General features: G+C 48.4%; 1 protein-coding gene across 1 annotated transcript in view; it reads right to left on the bottom strand.

Annotated features, from left to right (window-relative positions):
- CSMD2 (CUB and Sushi multiple domains 2) overlaps positions 1-19,848 on the bottom strand; it is a 734,077-nt gene that overhangs the window by 144,102 nt on the left and 570,127 nt on the right. The window contains exons 31-34 of the mRNA XM_045298912.1: positions 14,998-15,192; positions 13,399-13,515; positions 8,305-8,418; positions 409-504 (exon numbers count right to left, since the gene is read on the bottom strand). Of these exons, the coding sequence (XP_045154847.1) occupies positions 409-504; positions 8,305-8,418; positions 13,399-13,515; positions 14,998-15,192 (522 nt within the window). The remainder of the gene's footprint in view (positions 1-408; positions 505-8,304; positions 8,419-13,398; positions 13,516-14,997; positions 15,193-19,848) is intronic.

Genomic DNA, 19,848 nt, shown 5'->3' with positions numbered 1-19,848 from the left:
GGAAAGGGCGGAACTGGATTCAAATCCCTGTCCAGCTCGGCTCAAATTCCGTGTTTCCCTCATGCCCTGAAGAAGAAACCAAGCTCCCTGGGAGAGAGTCTATACAAGGTGCCGGGCTGGCCTCCCCGGTGCCACTTACGTATCGCAGACAGTGAGCAAGGAGATTGGTGCCCCGTGTCTGATTTGCTCCTCATTCAACATAGATTTTGGCCCAAGAAATGTCTGTTGAATCGATCCACATACAACCTTCACTTGACTTCCAGGGAACTGTCCCCCAGTCCAGTACTTGGCCTTCACACACTCTGAGACTGAGGCTTCGGACAGGAGGTCTTAGTCCACTTTCAGTCGGCCAAGAAGCCATTGGGTATGGGGACTGCCTTTGCTCCGGCCATGCCCGGTCCTACATACCTTGGTAGACGAAGTGAAACCCTCTGGCTGGTGACTGGCCCTTGGCACTGAACTTAATGAGAACTTGATTGGAGGTGGCCAAAGGCAGAGATTCTCCTGCCGGGATAAGAGGCAAGAAGGAGAGGAGGGAGTTAGTCCAGCAGGAAAAACAAAAATCCTGGCCAGGAAGGATGGCTGCCGATACCCTTGCACAGCCCAGGCCGTCCCGAAATACAACCTCCCATTTTAATCACACCTTAAGGTGCACAGAGGGCTTTCACGGTCAGTGTCTTCTCTTGACCTCTACTCAAGATGAGGTTGGCAGGACAGAGCTCACATCCACTTAATAGATCAAGAAAGAAAGGTTCCCGATTGATTAAATGACTGCCCAGAAAGCTTTGAAAGATGTGTTGACCTTCGGGGATGGGGAGAACGGCTGTTATCAAACGGGTTACTTGGAAAACCGATATTGACCAGAAGAGTAAGTGCTATACCAGCTTCTGGGAAGGAGGGGAGGCGATTATCTGGGAGTGACTGGCAGTATCCAGCCCCCAGCGGCATGACTGGAAACCAGAGTGATCGTACCATTGGTCGCTCATATTAGGACACGACTGAGAGAGAAAGGGCCTGGTGTTAATTAGGATGCTAGGACAAACCAAGTGTATGTGGGGATTGTCCCCAGCAAACCAGATGGCATCGTCACCAATTAACACGGAAATTAGGGAACACTTGCATGGGCACCGAAAGCTAAGTGAGGTTGATGGCCTTTAAAGCAGAAGATAAAGGTATAATTTCTGCTTGATAAGATACAGATGGAACAAGAGTCAAGACAGCACCAACTGGACCTGCAGCTGTGAAGTGCAGCCTGGCTTGCAATCACTGCCCCACAGGGGCCCTGGAGGACATGGGATGGTGGGTACTGGCATGGGACTATAAGGAGCCAGGCTACCCCTGCAGTTAAGGCCCATCTGGCTCCTACAGTGCTTCTAGAAAGCCTGTGTGATGCTATCGGTCCCGAGGAGTGGGAAGCTTTGTGCACAGCACACTTGGATTGATATATAGCCCAGATGGCTGAGCTTGACAAAGAATCACTGCCCCAGCTAACTTCTGGCTGTCAAAGCAAACGGAAATGAAACTCACAAAGTCTCTCTCCATTATCATCTCCATCTGTAGCTCATCCTCTAAGTTCCAGTGGATAAGAGCAGAACAAGAGTTGGGCTGCTAACCACAAGGTCAGCAGTTCGAAACCGTCAGTGGCTCTGCAGGACAAAGATGAGGCTTTCTACTCCTGTAAAAAGGTTACCTGTCTTGGGAACTACAGGGGCAGTTTCTCTCTGTCTTACAGGGTCGCTGTGGGTCAGCATCGACTCCATCACAGTGAGTCTGTCACCTGGCCTGACATAACTGAAGAAGGACCTCAGGACACGCTTACGGAAGCCAGCTCAATGTCCCATCCCAGACACACATAGGCTGTAACACTCCACTGTAAGCACACAGTAGAATCACACACATGCATGTGAAAGCTGGGTCATATAAAATGAAAACAGAAGAAGAGTGGATGCATTCAAAGGGTGGTGCTGGCAGAGAACAGTGACTATACCGTGGACTGCCAGAAGAACAAACAAACTCATCTAGTAAGAAATGTAACTAGCCTACGCCTAAAAGTGAAGACGGCGGGCTTTGGCTCCCATACGTTGACCGTGTCAGCAAGGAAGACCAGCGGCTACTGAGGATAAGTCCTTCTTGACAGGCTCAGCAAGACGAGAGGGACCCTCGGTGAGATGAGCCGACCCAGTAGCCAAACGAGCAGACTCAAGCACACCGGTGATCAGGGGTGCCCGGCAGCAGACAACGCTTCATTCTCTGATCCATAAGGGCATCATTGGGAATCGGAGACAACTCCATGGCAGCTAGCAACAAGATCATCAAGCTTCCAAAGTTTTAAGGAAGGAGACGACGCTGGGAAGTCAGAGCAAAGAGGTTTTTTTGAACCACCACAAAGAGCAGACAAAAACCTTGGGAGATTTCAATTGTGGTTATTACTTGCAGCCCTGCATCTCAGACCAGAGGAGGACACACATAGGGAAGGCAATGAGATCTACAGCCGCTGCAAAGAGATGAGAAACGAGAGTGCGTGCCGGCAGAGTGGAGATGATTCTGAGCAAACTGAACAGCAGAGATGAAATTGAGGGAGGTTCCCCCCACCACCTCAGGATCCACAGGAAAAAGAAATTAAAATAATGAAAGACACAACAAGAGGTATGGAAGAGTAACCCACTCACCACTACTCGCGAAGAACAACAAAAGGCATTCAATATACGTATATCAGGAATCCCAGAAAGGGAAAACAGGAAAAAAAAAATCCAAGGAGGAAAAGCAATTTAAGAAAGAAGCTAATCTCCCTAAGCTTAAGAAAGATGTAGGGAGTGGACCGAGGTGGCCAGATGTAAGGAATGAAAAGAGATCTCCATTATAACACACACTAGTGAACTTTTTAATGTCAAGAATAAAGGAAAAAAATGAAAGTCTAGGTTATTTACAAGGACAAAGAATCAGGGTGGACTTCAACTTGTCTGAAATTGTAAATGTTGGAACAGAAGGGAACAAGTGTTCCAGAGTTTTCAAAGAAAGGGTTTGTGACCCATAATTTGATTTGCAATCAACTTGTCATTTATATGATATGTCAAAAGACAGGCATTCTTATATATGCAAGGTGACAGAAAGTACTGCAGTCATAAATCCTGCTGACAAAAATGAACCAAAATAGAGAAATGAAGAATTGGCAGGGATACATGTGATTGGGAAAGTATAGTTAAAACCAAATAACTCTTGTGAACAAAGTGCCAAAACTAAATGCGAAATTAAAATTTGTTCTCAGGATAGAACTTCATATTGCTACAGAAATTAATACTGGTACTAAGATAAAATGATATGAAAGTCTGACTATATCAACAAATGCTCCTTAGCGTTGAGCATGCTGTGACTCTCGCTGCCTTATGTTGGGCATGTCCTTAGGAAACACCAGCCACTAGCGAAGGACATTAATCTTGGTAAAGGGTCACTCAGCACACAGAGAGAAATTCCCAAGGAGATGGATGGACAGCCTCAAACTCCTAATGATCATGGAGATGGTCTAAGAGTGGGCGATATTTCATTCTCCTTGATGAGGGCATGCGGAAATGTACTGCTACGAGAGTCACCGTTCGTTCCTGCAGACACGAGTCTATTCTAAACAAGAGGTGTTTAAACATGTCCCTGTAAACGGTGGGTGGCTCCAGACAAATTCTTTCCAAAAGCCACGTGTCTTAGTCCTACTGCGGGCCTTCTAAAAAAGGTCCAAGCAAAACAGTGGCTTTTGAAGGCATCTGCTGGGCCACTAGACGCAAGGCAGAGAGGATGCTACGGCATCAGGATGCTATGGCAACTGTTGGGGGGGTTCTGAAGGGGCCGGCTTGACAGCTACTTCTCAAAAGACCCAGGGCACCCAAAGGCTTATTAGGAGTCAGATTTTAGGAAGTTGCTTACTCATCCAGGAGAGCAAGAACTGTCTTATAAGAATTTTATTGGGAAACCTTTGGGTCTCTGATATTGCCCTTTCAGGCTTCTTACTATTCTCCAAACCTCAAGAGACGTTTAAAAGGAACATGATCTGGGTGCCTCAAAGATGATAAAACTACCATTTTGACCCAGACATGTTCAGGGAAAAGAGCGTAAAAGAGCGGCGAGGTATTTGAGGAAGGGTTAGGGAAGGAAGCATCGCCTTCAGAAACGCATGGACCTAGAGGGAGCCTACGTGAGGGACAACGGCTTCGCGTTCTGATATTTTTGTTTCAATGTTTCTGATTTTGTAACAATGCTTTTGACTTAGCTCCTCTGTGTGTGTGCACATGTCTGACATCTGTATTCCTGTAACTGTGCTTGTTCTTAGCTGTGTCTCTATCTTTATCTAGAAAAAGAGTCTATAAAAGGGTCCCATCCCAAGGGCCGGTGGTATGGAAACATTATCTGATTGAGAATCACTGGCATATAGGATTTGAGTAATAAAATTGAATAAGACGGCTCTAATAGTTGTTAGGAAGCACACTAGTCCTAACAACTACTCTTGCAAGCAAAATTTTTACAACATCATTTTATGTATGAGAAAACTGAAGCGCAGGGAGTTAAGGAGCACTCCCTAACGCCACCTGGCTAGCTAGCAGGTGGGAGAGCCAAAGTGAGCATCAGGCACTGCAGCTCCAGAGCCTGGCTGTACCCCTTCTTGCTATGTGACCCCTCAACTGACATGGAACACACGATCTTCTGAAATATTTAGGGAATTATAGAGACACATGTACCCCAAGGTAGACATGGCGCCCGCCACACTCCCTAACCATTGGCAATGGACATAATCAACAAAAGTCTAAATACAACAGCAACAAAATCCAACATCTGACAAAGGGTCAGGGGGTAAGGTGGTGGGGAGGGGGTGGGCATTGGGTAAGGAGAGGGCATTCTTAAATAACTCCTGGGCAAAGGAAGAAAACATTGCCAGCATGGACTACTTAGAAAGTAATGATGATGAAAATAGTATACATATATATATATTTATATATATCTATAAATAACAATTTCTGAAGTCCAAATTATGCAGCGTGCTGTCTAGGTAACCGTACCCGTGCTCTTTTATCATACTGGGAATAATGAACAGCATGACACAACTCAAGGAGTCAGAACAAGAACAAAACAAACTAAATGAAAGCAGAAGTAAAATTAGAAAAATAAAACTGGGGGTTAATTAATTAGAAGACAACATCAAGTGCCACAGAGGACTTGATAAATACGAATACAGTGCGGTAAAGGCAAACGATATAGCCCCTAAAATAAAGGAGATTAAACATCATCATTAGCATAGCATACAATAAAGCTGAAGTGCTGAATAATAAAATATTTAAAGGTATTTTTTTGCTAAAATATAAAATACCAACACTGGTATTAAGGAAAGATGCCAGAACAAGTCAATAACTATAGAAGAAAATGAAAGAAAAAGAGAACTGAAATAGGGAAGATAAAATCATGAGAAATTTATTTGCAGATAATATTGCTTTCTGCCGGGAGGACCCCAGAGAATCAGTCAGCAATGTATGAGAGTTCAATGACTTCAAAAATGGATGGACAAAAACATCAGTCCTTTAATATTCAGCACGAGCAAAGGTCAGTTAGAAAATATAATGTGGGGAAAAAAGACTCATTTATAGTAGCAACCAAAACATTGAAAAAATCTCCATGAATTATTTAGGAATACATTTAACAGAAAATAAATATGAGTACTGCCTAAAAAGAGGCTGACCTCAAGGAGATGAACTGACCCAGTGGCTGTGGCAATGGATTTAAACATAACAATTGTTTGATAAGCAGTATTTCTTTCTATTGTAGACAAGGTTGGGACTGACTTGATGGCATTTAACAACTGCTTACAGGGCGAAGGGAACACTTTCATAAGACTTATAAAAGATAAATAAATGGAGAGACAGACTATGCTTTTGAATGTCAAGAAGAGGTAATATAAAGAGGTGAGTTCTCTCCAAATAATCTGTAAGTTTAACGGAGTGTCAATCAAAATTCCAGTGCAAACTTTTTTATTTGATAATGTAATTCCAAGTTTTATTTGGGGGGGAGGGGCAACAGTAAGCAAGAGTGCTCACTAAAAAATTCAAATCCAAGAATAGCAATGTATTAAAAGATATAATATTTCAATAACTAAGGCTTTTTGATATTACTATGAGGATTAATAGAAAATGGATGGAAAGTCTATAAGCAGATCCTTAATTTATGTAATGTTGGCATTTGGAATCAGTGGCAAGTTCTGCTGATAATTGATTAGCTATGCTTGAAAAAGTAGACATCCACTCCCCCTTTATTGATACTATCTTATTATGTGACATTTTGCATTGAGGACCACAGTAAAAATGATCTGATGATGCTATGCATTAGCAACGTATGTCTGGCAGGAACGGGCAGCCAGGTGTGAGGCAAGCATGACATTGGCTTGTCATGCTGGGATGATTATGTGCCAATGCGGATGGGCCACCAATGCTCAGTGGTTTGGCAATTATACCAAACCAAACCAGACTCGCTGCCATTGAGTCAATGCTGACTCATAGTGACCCCCTGTGCGTTTCTGAGACCATAACTGGCTAGCAGAGCAAAAGTCTGGTCTTTCTCCTGTGGAACTGGAACTGGTTTTGAACTGCCGACCATGGGGATTGCAGTGCAATGCATAAGCACTTCGCCAGGGGGCACCTAGTTAGACAGTTATGCAATGATTCTCCATTTTGTGATCTGATGTGATCATCCTCCATTTTCCCATCATGCTGATTATGCCATCATGACCCGCTCTTTGGAACTAACCATGTCAATAAGGGAGGAGTGGGTGCAGTGACATTTTGTAAATCAAATGATAAACCAAAATAAGTTCCAAAGTTACTCCAGCCAAGCGATGCCGCTAAAAAGAAGTGAAAGAGAACACAGATGAAAATTTATTTGATCAACATAAATGCAAAGGAAAAGCCTATGAAAATGCTGATAGATTTGACTTCATAAAAAATTTAACATTTCTGACACAAAGCCTCACATTTTGATATTAACCCCCCTGGGCTGGGCATTAAAACACTCCCTGAAGAAAATTACATGGAGATGACAACTGGTTTTCCCCAACATTTTATAGCACATAAAATGGATAAGATGCTTTTATAGCATATAATATATACCGGTTATAATAATATGGAACTGTACTAAATAAATAAAATAAGTTCTAGTAGAAAAATCCATATAAACTCATAAATTCATAAACGAAAACATGCATGACCCAACAAATACCATTACCCAAAGATGAACCTAATTAGCAACACAAAGGGCAAATTAGAAAATGAGATGTAATTTTTCACTTTCAGACTGATGAAGTTTTGGGTTTTTTTTAAGTACCTAGTGTTGTAAGAAGTCGTGCCGGTGGCACAGAGGACTGTACCTTGGGCTGCTGACAGTTTAAACCACCAGCCAGCCCCTAGCTTTCTACTCGAGTAACGACTTCCGGTCTCTGAGACCCACGGGGGCAGGTCTACTGGGTCCTTTTGGGTCACTAGGGGGTCAGAATTGACTCGAGGTCAGTGGGTGAGTTTTGTGAGAATAAAACACGACCTCTTACCCATTGTTGGTGAACAACTTGGCAAGATCTTTCTAGAAGGATATCTGGCAATCAGTGTAAAGGGCTTTAAACTAAACTTGGACATTTTACTTCTGGAAATGCATTCTAAGGTAGCAGCCAGAGGTGTATATGAGGACACATGGATACTACATCATATTACTATTTAGAAGAGTTTAAAAGGAACAACCATCTAAATGTTCAATAGCAGGGAATTAATTGGGTCTCTTTAAAATAGCTTTACAACAGACTATGATTCGGTATTTAAAAAATCCTATTAGAGGAGAAAAAGCAATGGCTGAGAAATGCTGGCAGTGACTGTTTCAATAGGAGATGCATACTATTTTGTTCAAGAAGGAATGGGGAAGATTCACGAGGTATAAAGGGCGGCGGGTGACACCAGAAATCTTATCGCTGTGATTGGTTTTAATTTTAATTCTCGATGCAATTCTTTTTTGCATAGAGAAAACCATTGCTTAGGGGAATCTTCAATGAAAATGTTGATAATTAGACAGTGGGGTCTCCATGCAGGCAAACGGGCAGGTGACACATGATTTCTTGGTGGTGTGGACCCCATTGGGGGCTAGTTTCGGAAGCCTTTCTTGGGAGAGTTGGGTGCTGTAATGTCGAGACAAGCACCTGGCACAAGGCCATGTGGTCCACCTCTGACCACCGTGAGCTAGGGCCTCCTCCGGGGCCCCAGGCCCGCCCTCCGCCCTCCCCGCCTGCAGCCCAGGTACCTGTGTGGGAGCCCGAGAGGGAGCTGAGCAGCCGGGAGTGCTGGCTGTGACCGTCGTGCACCTCCACCACGTCGTTGAGGGCCGTGTGGAAGAAGGCGAACTGGCCAAAGACCACTGTGGACGAGACGCGGGGTGGAGAGAGCTCGGTGATCACACAGATCCGCAGGGTGTGTGTGCTGGGGGGCCCAGGCCACCTCTGCCACCCACCCAAAGGCACCCCACCCCTAAACCCAATCCTGTGCACGAAGTGGATTCCAACTCCCGGCGGCCTCACATGATTTGGAGTAGACCTTCATTCCATGCATTTTTGACACGGACTGCTGCTGTGGCTAATAGATACTGCAAGTGACAGGTATGCTGCCAGTCCTGCTACCACGCCACACTAGGAGTCTTGGCCCTGTAGTAGCTACACGCTGGGCTGCGATCCGCATAGCCCACTGTTCGAGACCAGCAGCAGCTCAGCCGTGGCCGCGAGGAGGAGGAGCTTCAGGGTGTTCACCGGGTGCAGTTTCACCGAGGGTCTCCAGGTGGCGCAGCTTGCTGTTCCACTGCTGTCCTCCGCTTCCACCCAGGTTTGTTCTGCTTCCATGCCCTGCTGAGAAGTGTACTTCCACCCCAGATTCACTGAATCGGAATCTACATTTTAACACGATCTTTAACTCGAAGTGCCTGGTGGAGTAGAGGGTTAATGGCATGTTGCTAATCGCCAGGTTGGCGGTTCAAACCCACCTCTGACTCCTGGAAGGAAGAGGATGCTGTCTGCTTCTAGAAAGACTTAAAGGCTCACACAGCCTCTGGGGCAGTTATACCCAGGTGTATTGGGTTGCTCTGAGATAGCGTGAATTTGGGGTTATGTAGAAGCAGTTTGAAGCCACCAAGCCGTACTGAGGGAGTAAGGCCCATGGCTTTCTACTCCATAAAGAGTTGCAGTCTCAGGAACTTATAGGGCAGTCCTTTCAGGTTGCCATAAGGCAGCATTGACTCGATGGCAGTGAGTGTGATTTTTGGTTGTTATACCTAGGAATCATCCGAGGGTCTGGAAGAATCACTCCAGACAAATCCAGGCCATCGAGCTGGTTCAGATTCACAGCGACCCAGTCGGGTTTCCAAGTCGGCTTTACATCTTCAGTTGGCCTCATCCACCTTTCATGGAGAGGCTGGAAGGTTTGAACCAGCAGCCTTTTGGTCAGCAGTCAGTCCAATCCTTACCCCAAACTGTCATCCAAAGGTCTTGTTAAAATGTAGATTCTAGTTCAGTATATCTGGGTAGGAAATGCATTTTTCAATAGAGGTTGAACCTGAACCAGGTGGGCGCTTGGGACCTACCTAGTGATTCCATAGGCGAAATGCCTGAGGGTCTGCTTCCATTAAGATTCCAGCCCAGAAAGCCCTCAGGAGGGAGTACTTCTGCTCTGTAGCACGTGGGTCGTCATGGTTGGCACCCACTCCACAGTAAAGAGTTTGGTTTTTGTGTTTTGGAGTGTTAGGGAAGCAGACTGCCAGGACTGTCCCCCTTGGGGCTGCTGGTGGAACTACCAATCGCACAGACTGATGGAGAGCAGTCTGCTCAGGCCACCCAGACCAGGAGGAGGAACACCTGGGAGGGAGTTGTTGGTTTTGGTATAAACTGCTTGTTTTCCACTGGCTGATGGCTTTGTGGTGTAGACTGCTGACTTTCCATGGGCCACCCTGCCAGGGGCAGAGATGTGGGGGGCTGGGAGGGGCCGGGCTGTCCTCCTCTCACGTGAGGTGGAGGTGGCACCAACTTAGGGAGCAGCCCCGGCAGCTCCTCAAACACATCAGTGTGCAATCAGCTACATCCCTCTTTCTCTTTGTCCTCTTGGGACCCTGAACTGCCCGACTTTGCCTTTCAACGTTGAGCCCACCAGAGGGACCCCTGAGCACAAGACCCCTCACAGTTAGAGGGATGAGGTGCAGCTGTCTGGGAAGAAACATCTCCACCTCTTTCCCTCTGCCCATCTGGAGGGAAGCACCCACTGTGTTCAGGTACCCCACCTGCTGTGCCTCACCTTCCGTCACATCACCACTATCCCAAATAGACCCATATTTTATGAACGAGGCTCGGAGAGATTAAAAGAGTTCCCCAGAGCCACCCAGTTAGCTCCAGGAAGCAAGGGTGAAAAGACAGTGGGTTTAAACTCGGATCCAGTCCCTATTGGATATGGCTGATGGGTCCTGGCATTTGAGGACTACTCAGGCCACCAGCTATGAAACCTAGGGGATTTCGCCAGTTAGACAGGTGGGCCCACCAGTGGCAACTTTTTTGACATTGCCTGGCCCCACCCAGCTCAGGAGCCCTGGTGGTGGAGCGGCTCATCATGGGCTGCTAACCGTAAGTCAGTATTTGAATGCAACAGTTGCTCCAAAGGAGAGAGATGAGGTTTTCAGCTCCCAGAAGGATCTACAGCCTCAGCAACTTCATGGGGGCATTTCTATTCTGTCCTGCAGGGTTGGTAGAAGCTGGAATCAACTTGATGGCAGTGGGTTTGGATTTCTGGGACCTAGTTTGGATTTTGGGGATCCTAGTTCATTCTGCCTGCACTGGTCTCCCAATTAGACTGGTGTACCTGAAGGCCAGGAGCAGAGCAGACCTTTCTTTACAATGGCTTGAATCCTTGAGCATGTAGGAAGTAGGGTGTGTGTGTGTGTGTGTGTGTGTGTGTGTGTGTTTCAGAGCAGGGATAGGGAGGGACTCAGGCCATGGGCTTGGTCGCAGTGATGAGAGTAGGGAAGGAGTAAGAGATTCTCAGCTCTCTACTCATGGCAGGCGAGCAGGAGGGAGAGGAGCAAACGGGCACTGCCTTAGGGCTCGTGGCAGGTTCTCTCCACATCTTCCTCCACAGTGCAAGGCAGACAGCCAGGGCTGCTGCTGTCACACAGGGAACATTCTAGTAGGGAGGGCATTGTCGCTTTGTCCGTTTGATTCAGGCCCCTGGTCACCACCATGGTGTTGCAGAGGGAACTGCTCCACAGGGTTTCCAAGATTGTGACCTTTCAGAACCAGGCTGCCAAGGCCTCTCTTCTGAGGGGAGCCCTGGTGGCATAGTGGGGGACACCTGTGGATGATAACTGCCAGCTCAGCAGTTCCCACAGCGACTCTGCAGGAGCTGGACGAGGCTGTAAAGAGGTACAGTCTGGGGGACCCAAAGGAGCCATTCGAGTCTGCCCTGTAAGGTTCCTGTGAGTTGGAATCAACTTTTTAAAAAAAATCTAATGCTAGGTTGTTGGGCTGCTAACCACAGTGTCAGTGGTTCAATTTCACTAGCCACTTCGTGGGACAAAGACGAGGTTCTCTGCTCCTGTAAAGATTTACAGTGTCATCTTCAGAAACCCCATTGAGTTGTTGTGAGTTGGAATCCATTCATTGCACTCCCTCCCTCCCTCCCCTCCATTGAGTCAAGACTAACTCGTAGCGACCTCCTGTGGGTTTCTGAGACTGTCACTGTTTACGGGGTAGAAAGCCCAGGCTTTCACCAGCAGAGCTGATGGTGGTTTTGAACTTCCGACCATGCATATCATAGCCCAAAGCAAGACCATTACGTATACCACCAGGGCTCCACTCGTGGTAGTTTTTGGTCAATCTACCACTCCAACCACTAGGGGGCGCTTCTCCTTAGAAAGTCCTTCATGCCCTGAACGGACCCAGATCTAGGAACTGACTCAAAGGAAAATAATCAGAGATGGACCCAAGGAATTAACCTTTTGAATTTGGCCTTCTGAGGTGTCACTGCATGGGCCTGCACTTTCCACCTTTAAGCTCGTAGTCAAGCACTTAACTGTCTGCCCAGCCAGAGACTTCTACTAACTAGGAAGAGGCAGTCAAAAAACGTTTGAGCAAATGGATAGGAGAGTGCAAAGTTCTAGGAGGCATTAAACCTAGGGGATGGAGCGGTAGGGCACGGCAGGCCATTTTAGGTAGTAGATCACATCTATGTTATTTCTAGCAAATCAGCAACCAGTAGACCGCTCCAACCCTTCGCTACGTGGTTAAGATATTTGGTGCCCTTTGCCCCACCCAACATTCAGTCTCAATTGACTGCCATTGAGAAAGTGCCTACTCATAGCGACCCTGTAGGGCAGGGTAGAACTGCCCCTGTGAGCTTCTGAGACTGTAATTTTACAGGAGTAGAAAGCCCCATCTTTCTCCCACAGAGCAGCTGGTGGTTGCAAACTGCTGAGCCTGAAGATCGCAGCCCTCGACGTAACCACATGCTTGGGAAAGTGGAGGGGCATCGAAGAAGAGGCAGGCCCTCAGAGAGATGGAAGGACGCAGCGGCTGCAACGCTGGGCTCAGGCCTGGGAACCCTCGCGAGGATGGCGCAGGACTGGGGTGTTTCCTTCTGATGTGCGGTGGTTGGAACCGACTTGCTGGCACCTAACAACAACCACGGCCCCACCAATAGGAACTGAGTTCAGAACGAGCCGTTATTCTACCTCCAAGGAAGAGAGCCATGTAGGAAAGAAAGAGCCATCACCTGGTAGCTCTTCAGAAACTTCCAGAATGCCCCCAGGTTTGGAATGATTCTATTGGCAACCCGGAGACTAGCCTGGCTTCTTTCTGTCTGAATCTCTTGCTACCTGGGGATTGCAGATCACTGGCCTGCCCCTTCATTTGCGCTTGCCCATGTTACCCCAGAGCAGCTAGATCAGGTGTAGCACCTGCAGGGATGTGGCTCTGAATCTGGGGACTGTACCCCCACCTTCATTTCAAGCCCTGGATCCACTTCATCCCTTTCCTCCTTTCTGGCCACCGGCTTCTGGGGACCTGTAGACCTGTCTCTGCAGCACTTCCATTCGCCCTTGGCTGCGCTCTGTAGTTCCCTGGGACGCCTGATCGCCCTCTGCTCTGGCTCATTCCTCACCAACACCTTTGCCTCAGCTGCAGGTGACCTCGCTCCGGAGATTGTGCATTCTACAGCCGTCTCAGGCCGGCACTCACACGGCCAGCACGAGACAATGTTCTGTCGATTCCCAGGATGGGGGCGGTCTGAGGAGTTGCCTCTTTTGGAGTGAGGAAGGGGAGTTGTTAAATATATAAACAAACAAACAGATAGAAGAAAACAATGACCATACCATAGTCCTTGGGCACGGTGACAAAGTATAGGCAGATCTGTCCGCTAGTATAATTCTGGGGGTAGTTGGGGGACAAGACCACTCCATCCGAGCTTACATATTGTCCCCCGCAGGGGGCTGAAAGAGAAAACAGAGGGTCAGATGACCTCCTTGGCTTCTCACTGGCTGTCTACCCGCCATTCTGCTCTGCACCTGAGCTTCTGGCCCTGGTGTGGCTGCAATTAAGAGAGTCACTAACACGGGGGAGGGGAGTTCCATGGACACTGCTCTGCTCTGTCCATGGTCCTCCACCCCTGACCTGGGATGTGGCCTGAAACTACTCTGATGCCATCGAGGCTCCTCTTGGACACCTATCAGTCCTTTTTGCCCTCGACTCATGCTGGAACTGGTCCCTGGAGGCACAGCCTTAGCGTCCACATTAGGACCTCCTTACGAGTGGAGTCTAGATATGGCGTGCTGGTGCAGGACAGCCGTCTATGTTTGGGTAGCCAGTGTCTGCATGGGTTGGAAGCTGAGACTTTCTAAACCAATATCACTGGAAGAGGCCAGCCCATGTAACCCAGCCATCTTCCTTTCTCAGCTCATGGTGCCCACGTTCTACAAGAGGTAGAGCTGAGCCACCCCTCATCTAGGCATTGGGTTACTGTGGTAGTTACATAATCTGTTGTCAACTAGAGACTTAAGAATGAAGGGGTGGTTTAGCCTGTCAATCAGGTTGTAGCTTGATGACCTTATTTGGAGCGGCTAAGGCAATACAGAGCTCACTGGAGGCCTGACACACACTCAATCACTCCCTGCGAAGCATTCCTGTTGACAAGCCACATGGAGACACCCTGATAGAGCCAGAACCCTGGAGCTGGAGGAGTCACCTGGAGGCCCATGCCAGCGCCGAGATGCTTACACTACTACTGGCTCCACAAGACCTTCTACCCACTGGCCTGTGATCTTCCTGCATTTGGTGTCATTGCATGTGTTTTGCAAGCCTGAAGAGGACTTTATAGATTGGTATTGGGCATATGGGCTAATATTGGACTGATGGACTTGATCTGGACTGGGCTGGGATGTTTTCTCAATATTCAATTGCTTTTGTATATGAAGCAGCTTTCTTATACACATATGAGTTTCCCTGGATTTGTTTCTCTAGTCTTTCTGGACTGACACAGTTACCTTGCTTTTCAATGGAGGTGGACACCATATTCCTAACACGGCAACACTCCCTCCTTTCCTTTTATTTAGGACTCTCTTGACTAACCCAGACCTGCCTTGATCTAAATTAGTGTGCGTCTCAGTGAGTCCAAGGGCTGGCTTTAAACGGCACTCTCCTTCTTTCTCCCTGTGGGAGCTGCTGGCACGCTTGCAACCGATGTTCAGGAGATGAGCACCTGTGTGCCTTGAGGTGAGGGTGGGGACAGTCCGTGGTCTGGGACAGATGACCCATTGGCAGGGACTGGTGCCCCCATTCTCACCCACAGTGTTCTTAAGCTTTCTAGGTCCTGCTTGCAGGGGTCACCCCTCAGGGACCGTGTCCTGCTTCCTCCTTCCCGCTCAGACACACCCACTTCCACAGCCTCCCTCCCGGTCCTCATCCCCGTCCCCCACCTGTGCAGACTGGCCGGGGATTGTTCCACACTGGCTTCCCATCGGGCCCCAGGATGCAGCTCAGGGTGGAGGCGCCCTCCACTTCGTAGCCCCCGTGGCAGTAGTAGGTGAGGGAGGAGCCCAGCTTCAGGTCAGACCCCACTCGCGTGCCGTTCTTGATGGAGCCGGGATCGAAGCACGACTCCCTGGGGTTTTCTGGAAGGAAGAACACACACGGGCTGGTGAGTGGGCCCTTTCCGGGGAAGACCCTGCCCTCGGTCGCGGATCACGTGGGGGTCAGCACTGTCGGTGGATGTCACTTTGCAGAGTGGACGTTCCCATTCTCTGGGCACATTCCTTCTTCTTTTTCATTACAAACCCTATTACTACCTGTTCTCTGTAGCAGGTGAAGCACACCAGACAGTGGTGGCGTTCAGCTGCTTCACACCGGTCGGAGTGGCGGGGGGAACCGATTCTAATTTTTTGTTGAGTTCGGCGAGCTGTTGTTAGCATGACCCTTGTCCTCAGGGTTCTCTTCCGCCCACAGGTATAAAAAATAAGACGGATTTTTGCTTGTAACAGTCATTTATTCATTTCATAAAGCCCATTATTCTTTTGATGAAATACTACATTTTTTATTCCCTTGCATTTGTTACCGCAGTAAACCAACATACTACATCAAGAAACAAAGTGCCAAGTGGCCAGAGGGGGACACGCTGTCACTCTTTGAGGTTCGTGTTATGCCCCAAACTCCCATGAGACATTAGGAGCGAGTGATGCACTTCCTAAAAGTGGTCAAAGGGCTAAAAAGATCATTAGCAAAATTTCTGTCAGTTCAGCAGAAGCAAAAACAGGTTTTTCAAAGATGAACATAGTATGTTTAGAGGCGAACGGTCACCTGTTTCTAACCTAAGGAACACAGCGAGTATTGTCTAATGGGCCTACCGCTAAAGGACGGGGATCGCACTCCCACAGTGGAAAGATGGTGAAGGAGACATCACACAGCCGAGGAGGCTTGGATCAAAGCCAAGCATATTGCAAGCCAATCAAGAAGCAGTATGGAAATATCTTAAATAACAGTTGTATTGTTTTTGGTCAGATATCATTTAAGATTTTTCATTAATTTTTTAAAACTCTTCTAGTTTTTTGTCCCTTATTGTTTTTATTTAAGTATTAATGGTATGAAATAATAAACTACCATTAGGTGTGATCATTTTTTAATACTTAAAACAGTCATCAGGGCAGCCAACCAGTTCTTAAATGATTTGAATCCTACCACTGAAGCCAGCGGAAAGGTGATTATCACCTCTCTCTCTCTCTCTCTCTCATGTCCTTGAGGCAAACAAGTTAACAGTTAAGGTGTTAGCTGCTTTCATGGGCTTATATTTTAATGGGGTGGGCATCTCCCCACATTCTTGCCTTGACCAACAGAGGAGGAATTCATGCTAAACATCTGGGCTTGGGCCTCCCCAAGCAAGGCACCCTCTGCTCTGATTGGTGGGAGCTGACTGCCCTTGAACCTTCTTCCAAGCTCACTATGACAAAGTCTTATGATAAAGACCAGGAACGCTGGTGTCTTAGTGGGTTATACATTGGGATGCTAACCGCAAGGCCAGCAGTTTGAAGCCAGCAGCCACTCCTTGGGAGATAAATGAGGCTTTCTACTTTGGTAAAGAGTTTTGGTTTCAGAAACCCAACAGGGGCAGTTCAAGTCTGCCTGGAAGTTACTATGCATCGGGATCAACTGGATGGCAATGGGTTGAGTGGATGACACAAGTCAAAGGAGCCTTGGTGGTGCCATGGTTAAGCCTGTGTCTGTGAACTAAAAATCGGAGATTCAAATGCCCAGCTGCTCCACAGTAGAACGATGTGGCAGTCTACTCCTGTGGGCAGTTGGACTCTGTTTGATAGGGTCACTATATGTTGGATTCAGCTTGATGGCAATGGATACATGGATACTGGGGTGTCTGATCCGCCCCTTTGCCTGTCTTTGACCTCACACCTGGCCTGGCCAGCTTCCTTGGTGTTCTGTATCCAGGTGTTAGGCTGGGCAGAAAGCTGCATTTGAGATGGCTGTTTCACTGCTGCGTGCACCCAGACGGCTGACTGGGACATTCACCCTGCATCTACTTCAGAGGCCCAGCATCTCCGTGCAGGCACGTCCGAGTGTGTGGGTGCAAATACTCCGATTCTGCGCGGAAGTAGGCGTGCCACCTCCCTGCTGGGAGAAGCTGAGGTCTCCAATATCGTTTCCTAGAGTTCTTGCCCATTTAGTAAAACAGTTGTTTTCTTCTAGTTGGTTATTGATCCTCATAGGCGAGGGAAAGCCGAACAAGGAGTAAGGAAGACTGTAGAACTGGCCCTTTGATTGTGGAAGAATATTGAATAGCTCACAGACTGCCAGGAGAACAACAAATCCGTCTTGGAAGGATTACAGCTAGGAGGCTCCTTTGAGGAAAGGACGGTGAGACTTCTTTGGACACATCGTCAGAGGGACCAGTCCCTGGAAGGATGCCATCCTTGGTAAAGCAGAGGGTGTGTGACAAAGAGGAAGCCCCTCAATGGCATGGACTGGCATCGTGGCTGCAACCATGGGCAGAACCGTAAGAGTGATGGAGGATGGTGCAGTTCCAGGCAGCATTCACTGTTGGGCACAAGGTTGCTATGGTTAGACCGGACTTGACAACAGCACCTACCAACGACAATCCTCAATCAGGCACACAGTAGGCCAGAGAGAGATGGCAGCTCGAGCCCCTGGCAGGCAGCCATGCCATTCTTGGGCAGCAGAGAAGACTGTCCTTGATGTGGTCCCTACCAATTGGAGGCCAGACTCTCTGGAAAAGAGATCCCACAGCGTCGCTCACACTTGGATGGGAATCTTGAGCAGCTCAGCTCTTGTGTTGTGGGCCGACATTCACTTCCACTCACTGTGCCCTGGCTCAGTCTTTCTTGTGCTAAGGTGACTGGAGGTCATCAGGGCTGGACAGTGCCAGGACATAACTAGGGCCAGCCAGGGCCAGGGAAATGCAGTTGCGCAGCAGTTTCAGTTCGAGTCTTGGAGGCTGTGCTGTGGGGAGGGAGCAGCAGAGAGGTCCAGAGATGGGGATGCAGGAGAGGGGCTGGTAGCCCTTGCAGATGGACTCTGAATGCAGGGCCCAGCTAAGGCAGAAAGAGCTGGAGGGGCTGAGACTGGGGCTCGGGGAGCTGTCCTTGTCACCTGGGACATGCCATCAGGAGAGAGCAGTCCCTGGAAAAGGACACCATGCTTGGTAAAGGAGAGGGGTGCTGGGAAAGAGGGAGCCCTTTGACTAGTGTGAAGATGACCCAGGACTGGGGGTGTGTGTCCTTCTGTTGTGCTGTACATAGGTCTGCTACGAGGCGTCTAACAAGAACAAAGGCGGTGGCGCCGTGGTGGCCTAGCAGGTTACATGCTAGGCTGCTAACTGCAAGGTCGGCAGTTCGAAATGACCAGCAGCTCCAGTACAAAGATGAGGCTTTGTACTCTCATAAAGATTTACAGCCTTGGAACCCCACAGGGGCAGTTCTACTCTGTCCTGTTGGGCCGCTAGGAGTCGGAATTAGTTCCATGGCAGTGAGTCAATGAAGGAGGCAGCCGATGCTTAAGGGTGCTACTCTTAGTTAACGTCAGCTTTGGTTGCCTGATGGGGTGGGGTGCTGAGAGCCTACATGCTCCTGCCAAGTCCACCTGTTTTGCCTTTTGGCCCTTCCATCTCAGGAGACAGGCGGGCCTGCCTTTTTCTTTAAGTCTCTGTCCATAACTAAGGGTAGAGTGGTTCTGGATATAAAACAAACCCCAAACATAACCCCCCTCAACTCACTGCCATAGAGTCGATGCCAAATCAGCCATCCTACAGGGCAGGGCGGAACCGTCCCTGTGAGTTTCTGAAACGATCATGGTTGCAGCAGTGGGTCTCCACCTTCCTCAGGCTGCGACCCTTTCATACAGTTCCTCATGTGGTGACTCCACAACCATAAAATTATTTTCGTTGCCACTTCATCAATGTCATGTTGCTACTGTTATGAATCAGGCGACCCACAGACTGAGAACCGCTGGTTTCCGGGAGTGGAAAGCCCTGTCTTTCTCCCTCGGAGCGGCTAGTGGTTTCGAACTGCAGACTTTGCAGAGCTCCACCCAATGTAACCACTATGCCACCAGGCTTCCTCTGAAACAAGAACAGCCCCCAAATCCATTGCCATGAATTAGATTCGGACTTACAGAGACCCTAGAAGACAGGGTAGAACTGCCCCCCAGGGTTTCCAAGACGAGGTCTTTGTGGGAGCACACAGTCTCATCTTTCTCCTGCACAGCAGCTGTTGAGTTCAAACTGCTGACAAACGGCCACGGCCCTGGCACAAAGCCCCTGAGCACTTCCCTTGTGAGCCCTGTGATGAGTCACGGTGATGCCATGTCAGGTCCCTCCTCCACTTAGCCTAGTGGCTGGGGTCAGAACAGTATTGGCCTTCAGGCTCTCCACAGACGAACCCCAGAGAGACAGGGGTCTGCCCCATGCTTTACAGCTCACCTGTTGAGATAGTTAATGTTTATTGTGCCAATCTGGTTGATAAGCACAGGTCGGGTTAATTGAAGGGTGGAGGGATAAATGGCTCTGGGAGCCTCGCCTTTTGAGTTCTTGGGTCTCTTGCTTTGTGATGGTAGCACCAGGGTGCAGCTGCCTTAGCCAGTTCCCTGCTTCAGCTGGCAAGGCTCCCTTCCTGCAAGACATCCCCAAGGAGAAGCCACATGGACCTACCCCGATGCAGCCCTGGGTGCTGGAGCAGCTACGTGGAGACCCCTGCCAGCACTGAGATGCTTACACGGTCAGTGACTAGGCTTTGCTCCTGCAGTCGGCA

Source organism: Echinops telfairi, unplaced genomic scaffold (assembly GCF_000313985.2).
Source record: "Echinops telfairi isolate 266 unplaced genomic scaffold, ASM31398v2 ScPeMD7_7457;HRSCAF=8495, whole genome shotgun sequence".
Lineage (NCBI taxonomy): Eukaryota > Metazoa > Chordata > Mammalia > Afrosoricida > Tenrecidae > Echinops > Echinops telfairi.
Note: the sequence above shows the minus strand (reverse complement) of the source record. Positions and strands in the feature narration are given on the sequence as shown.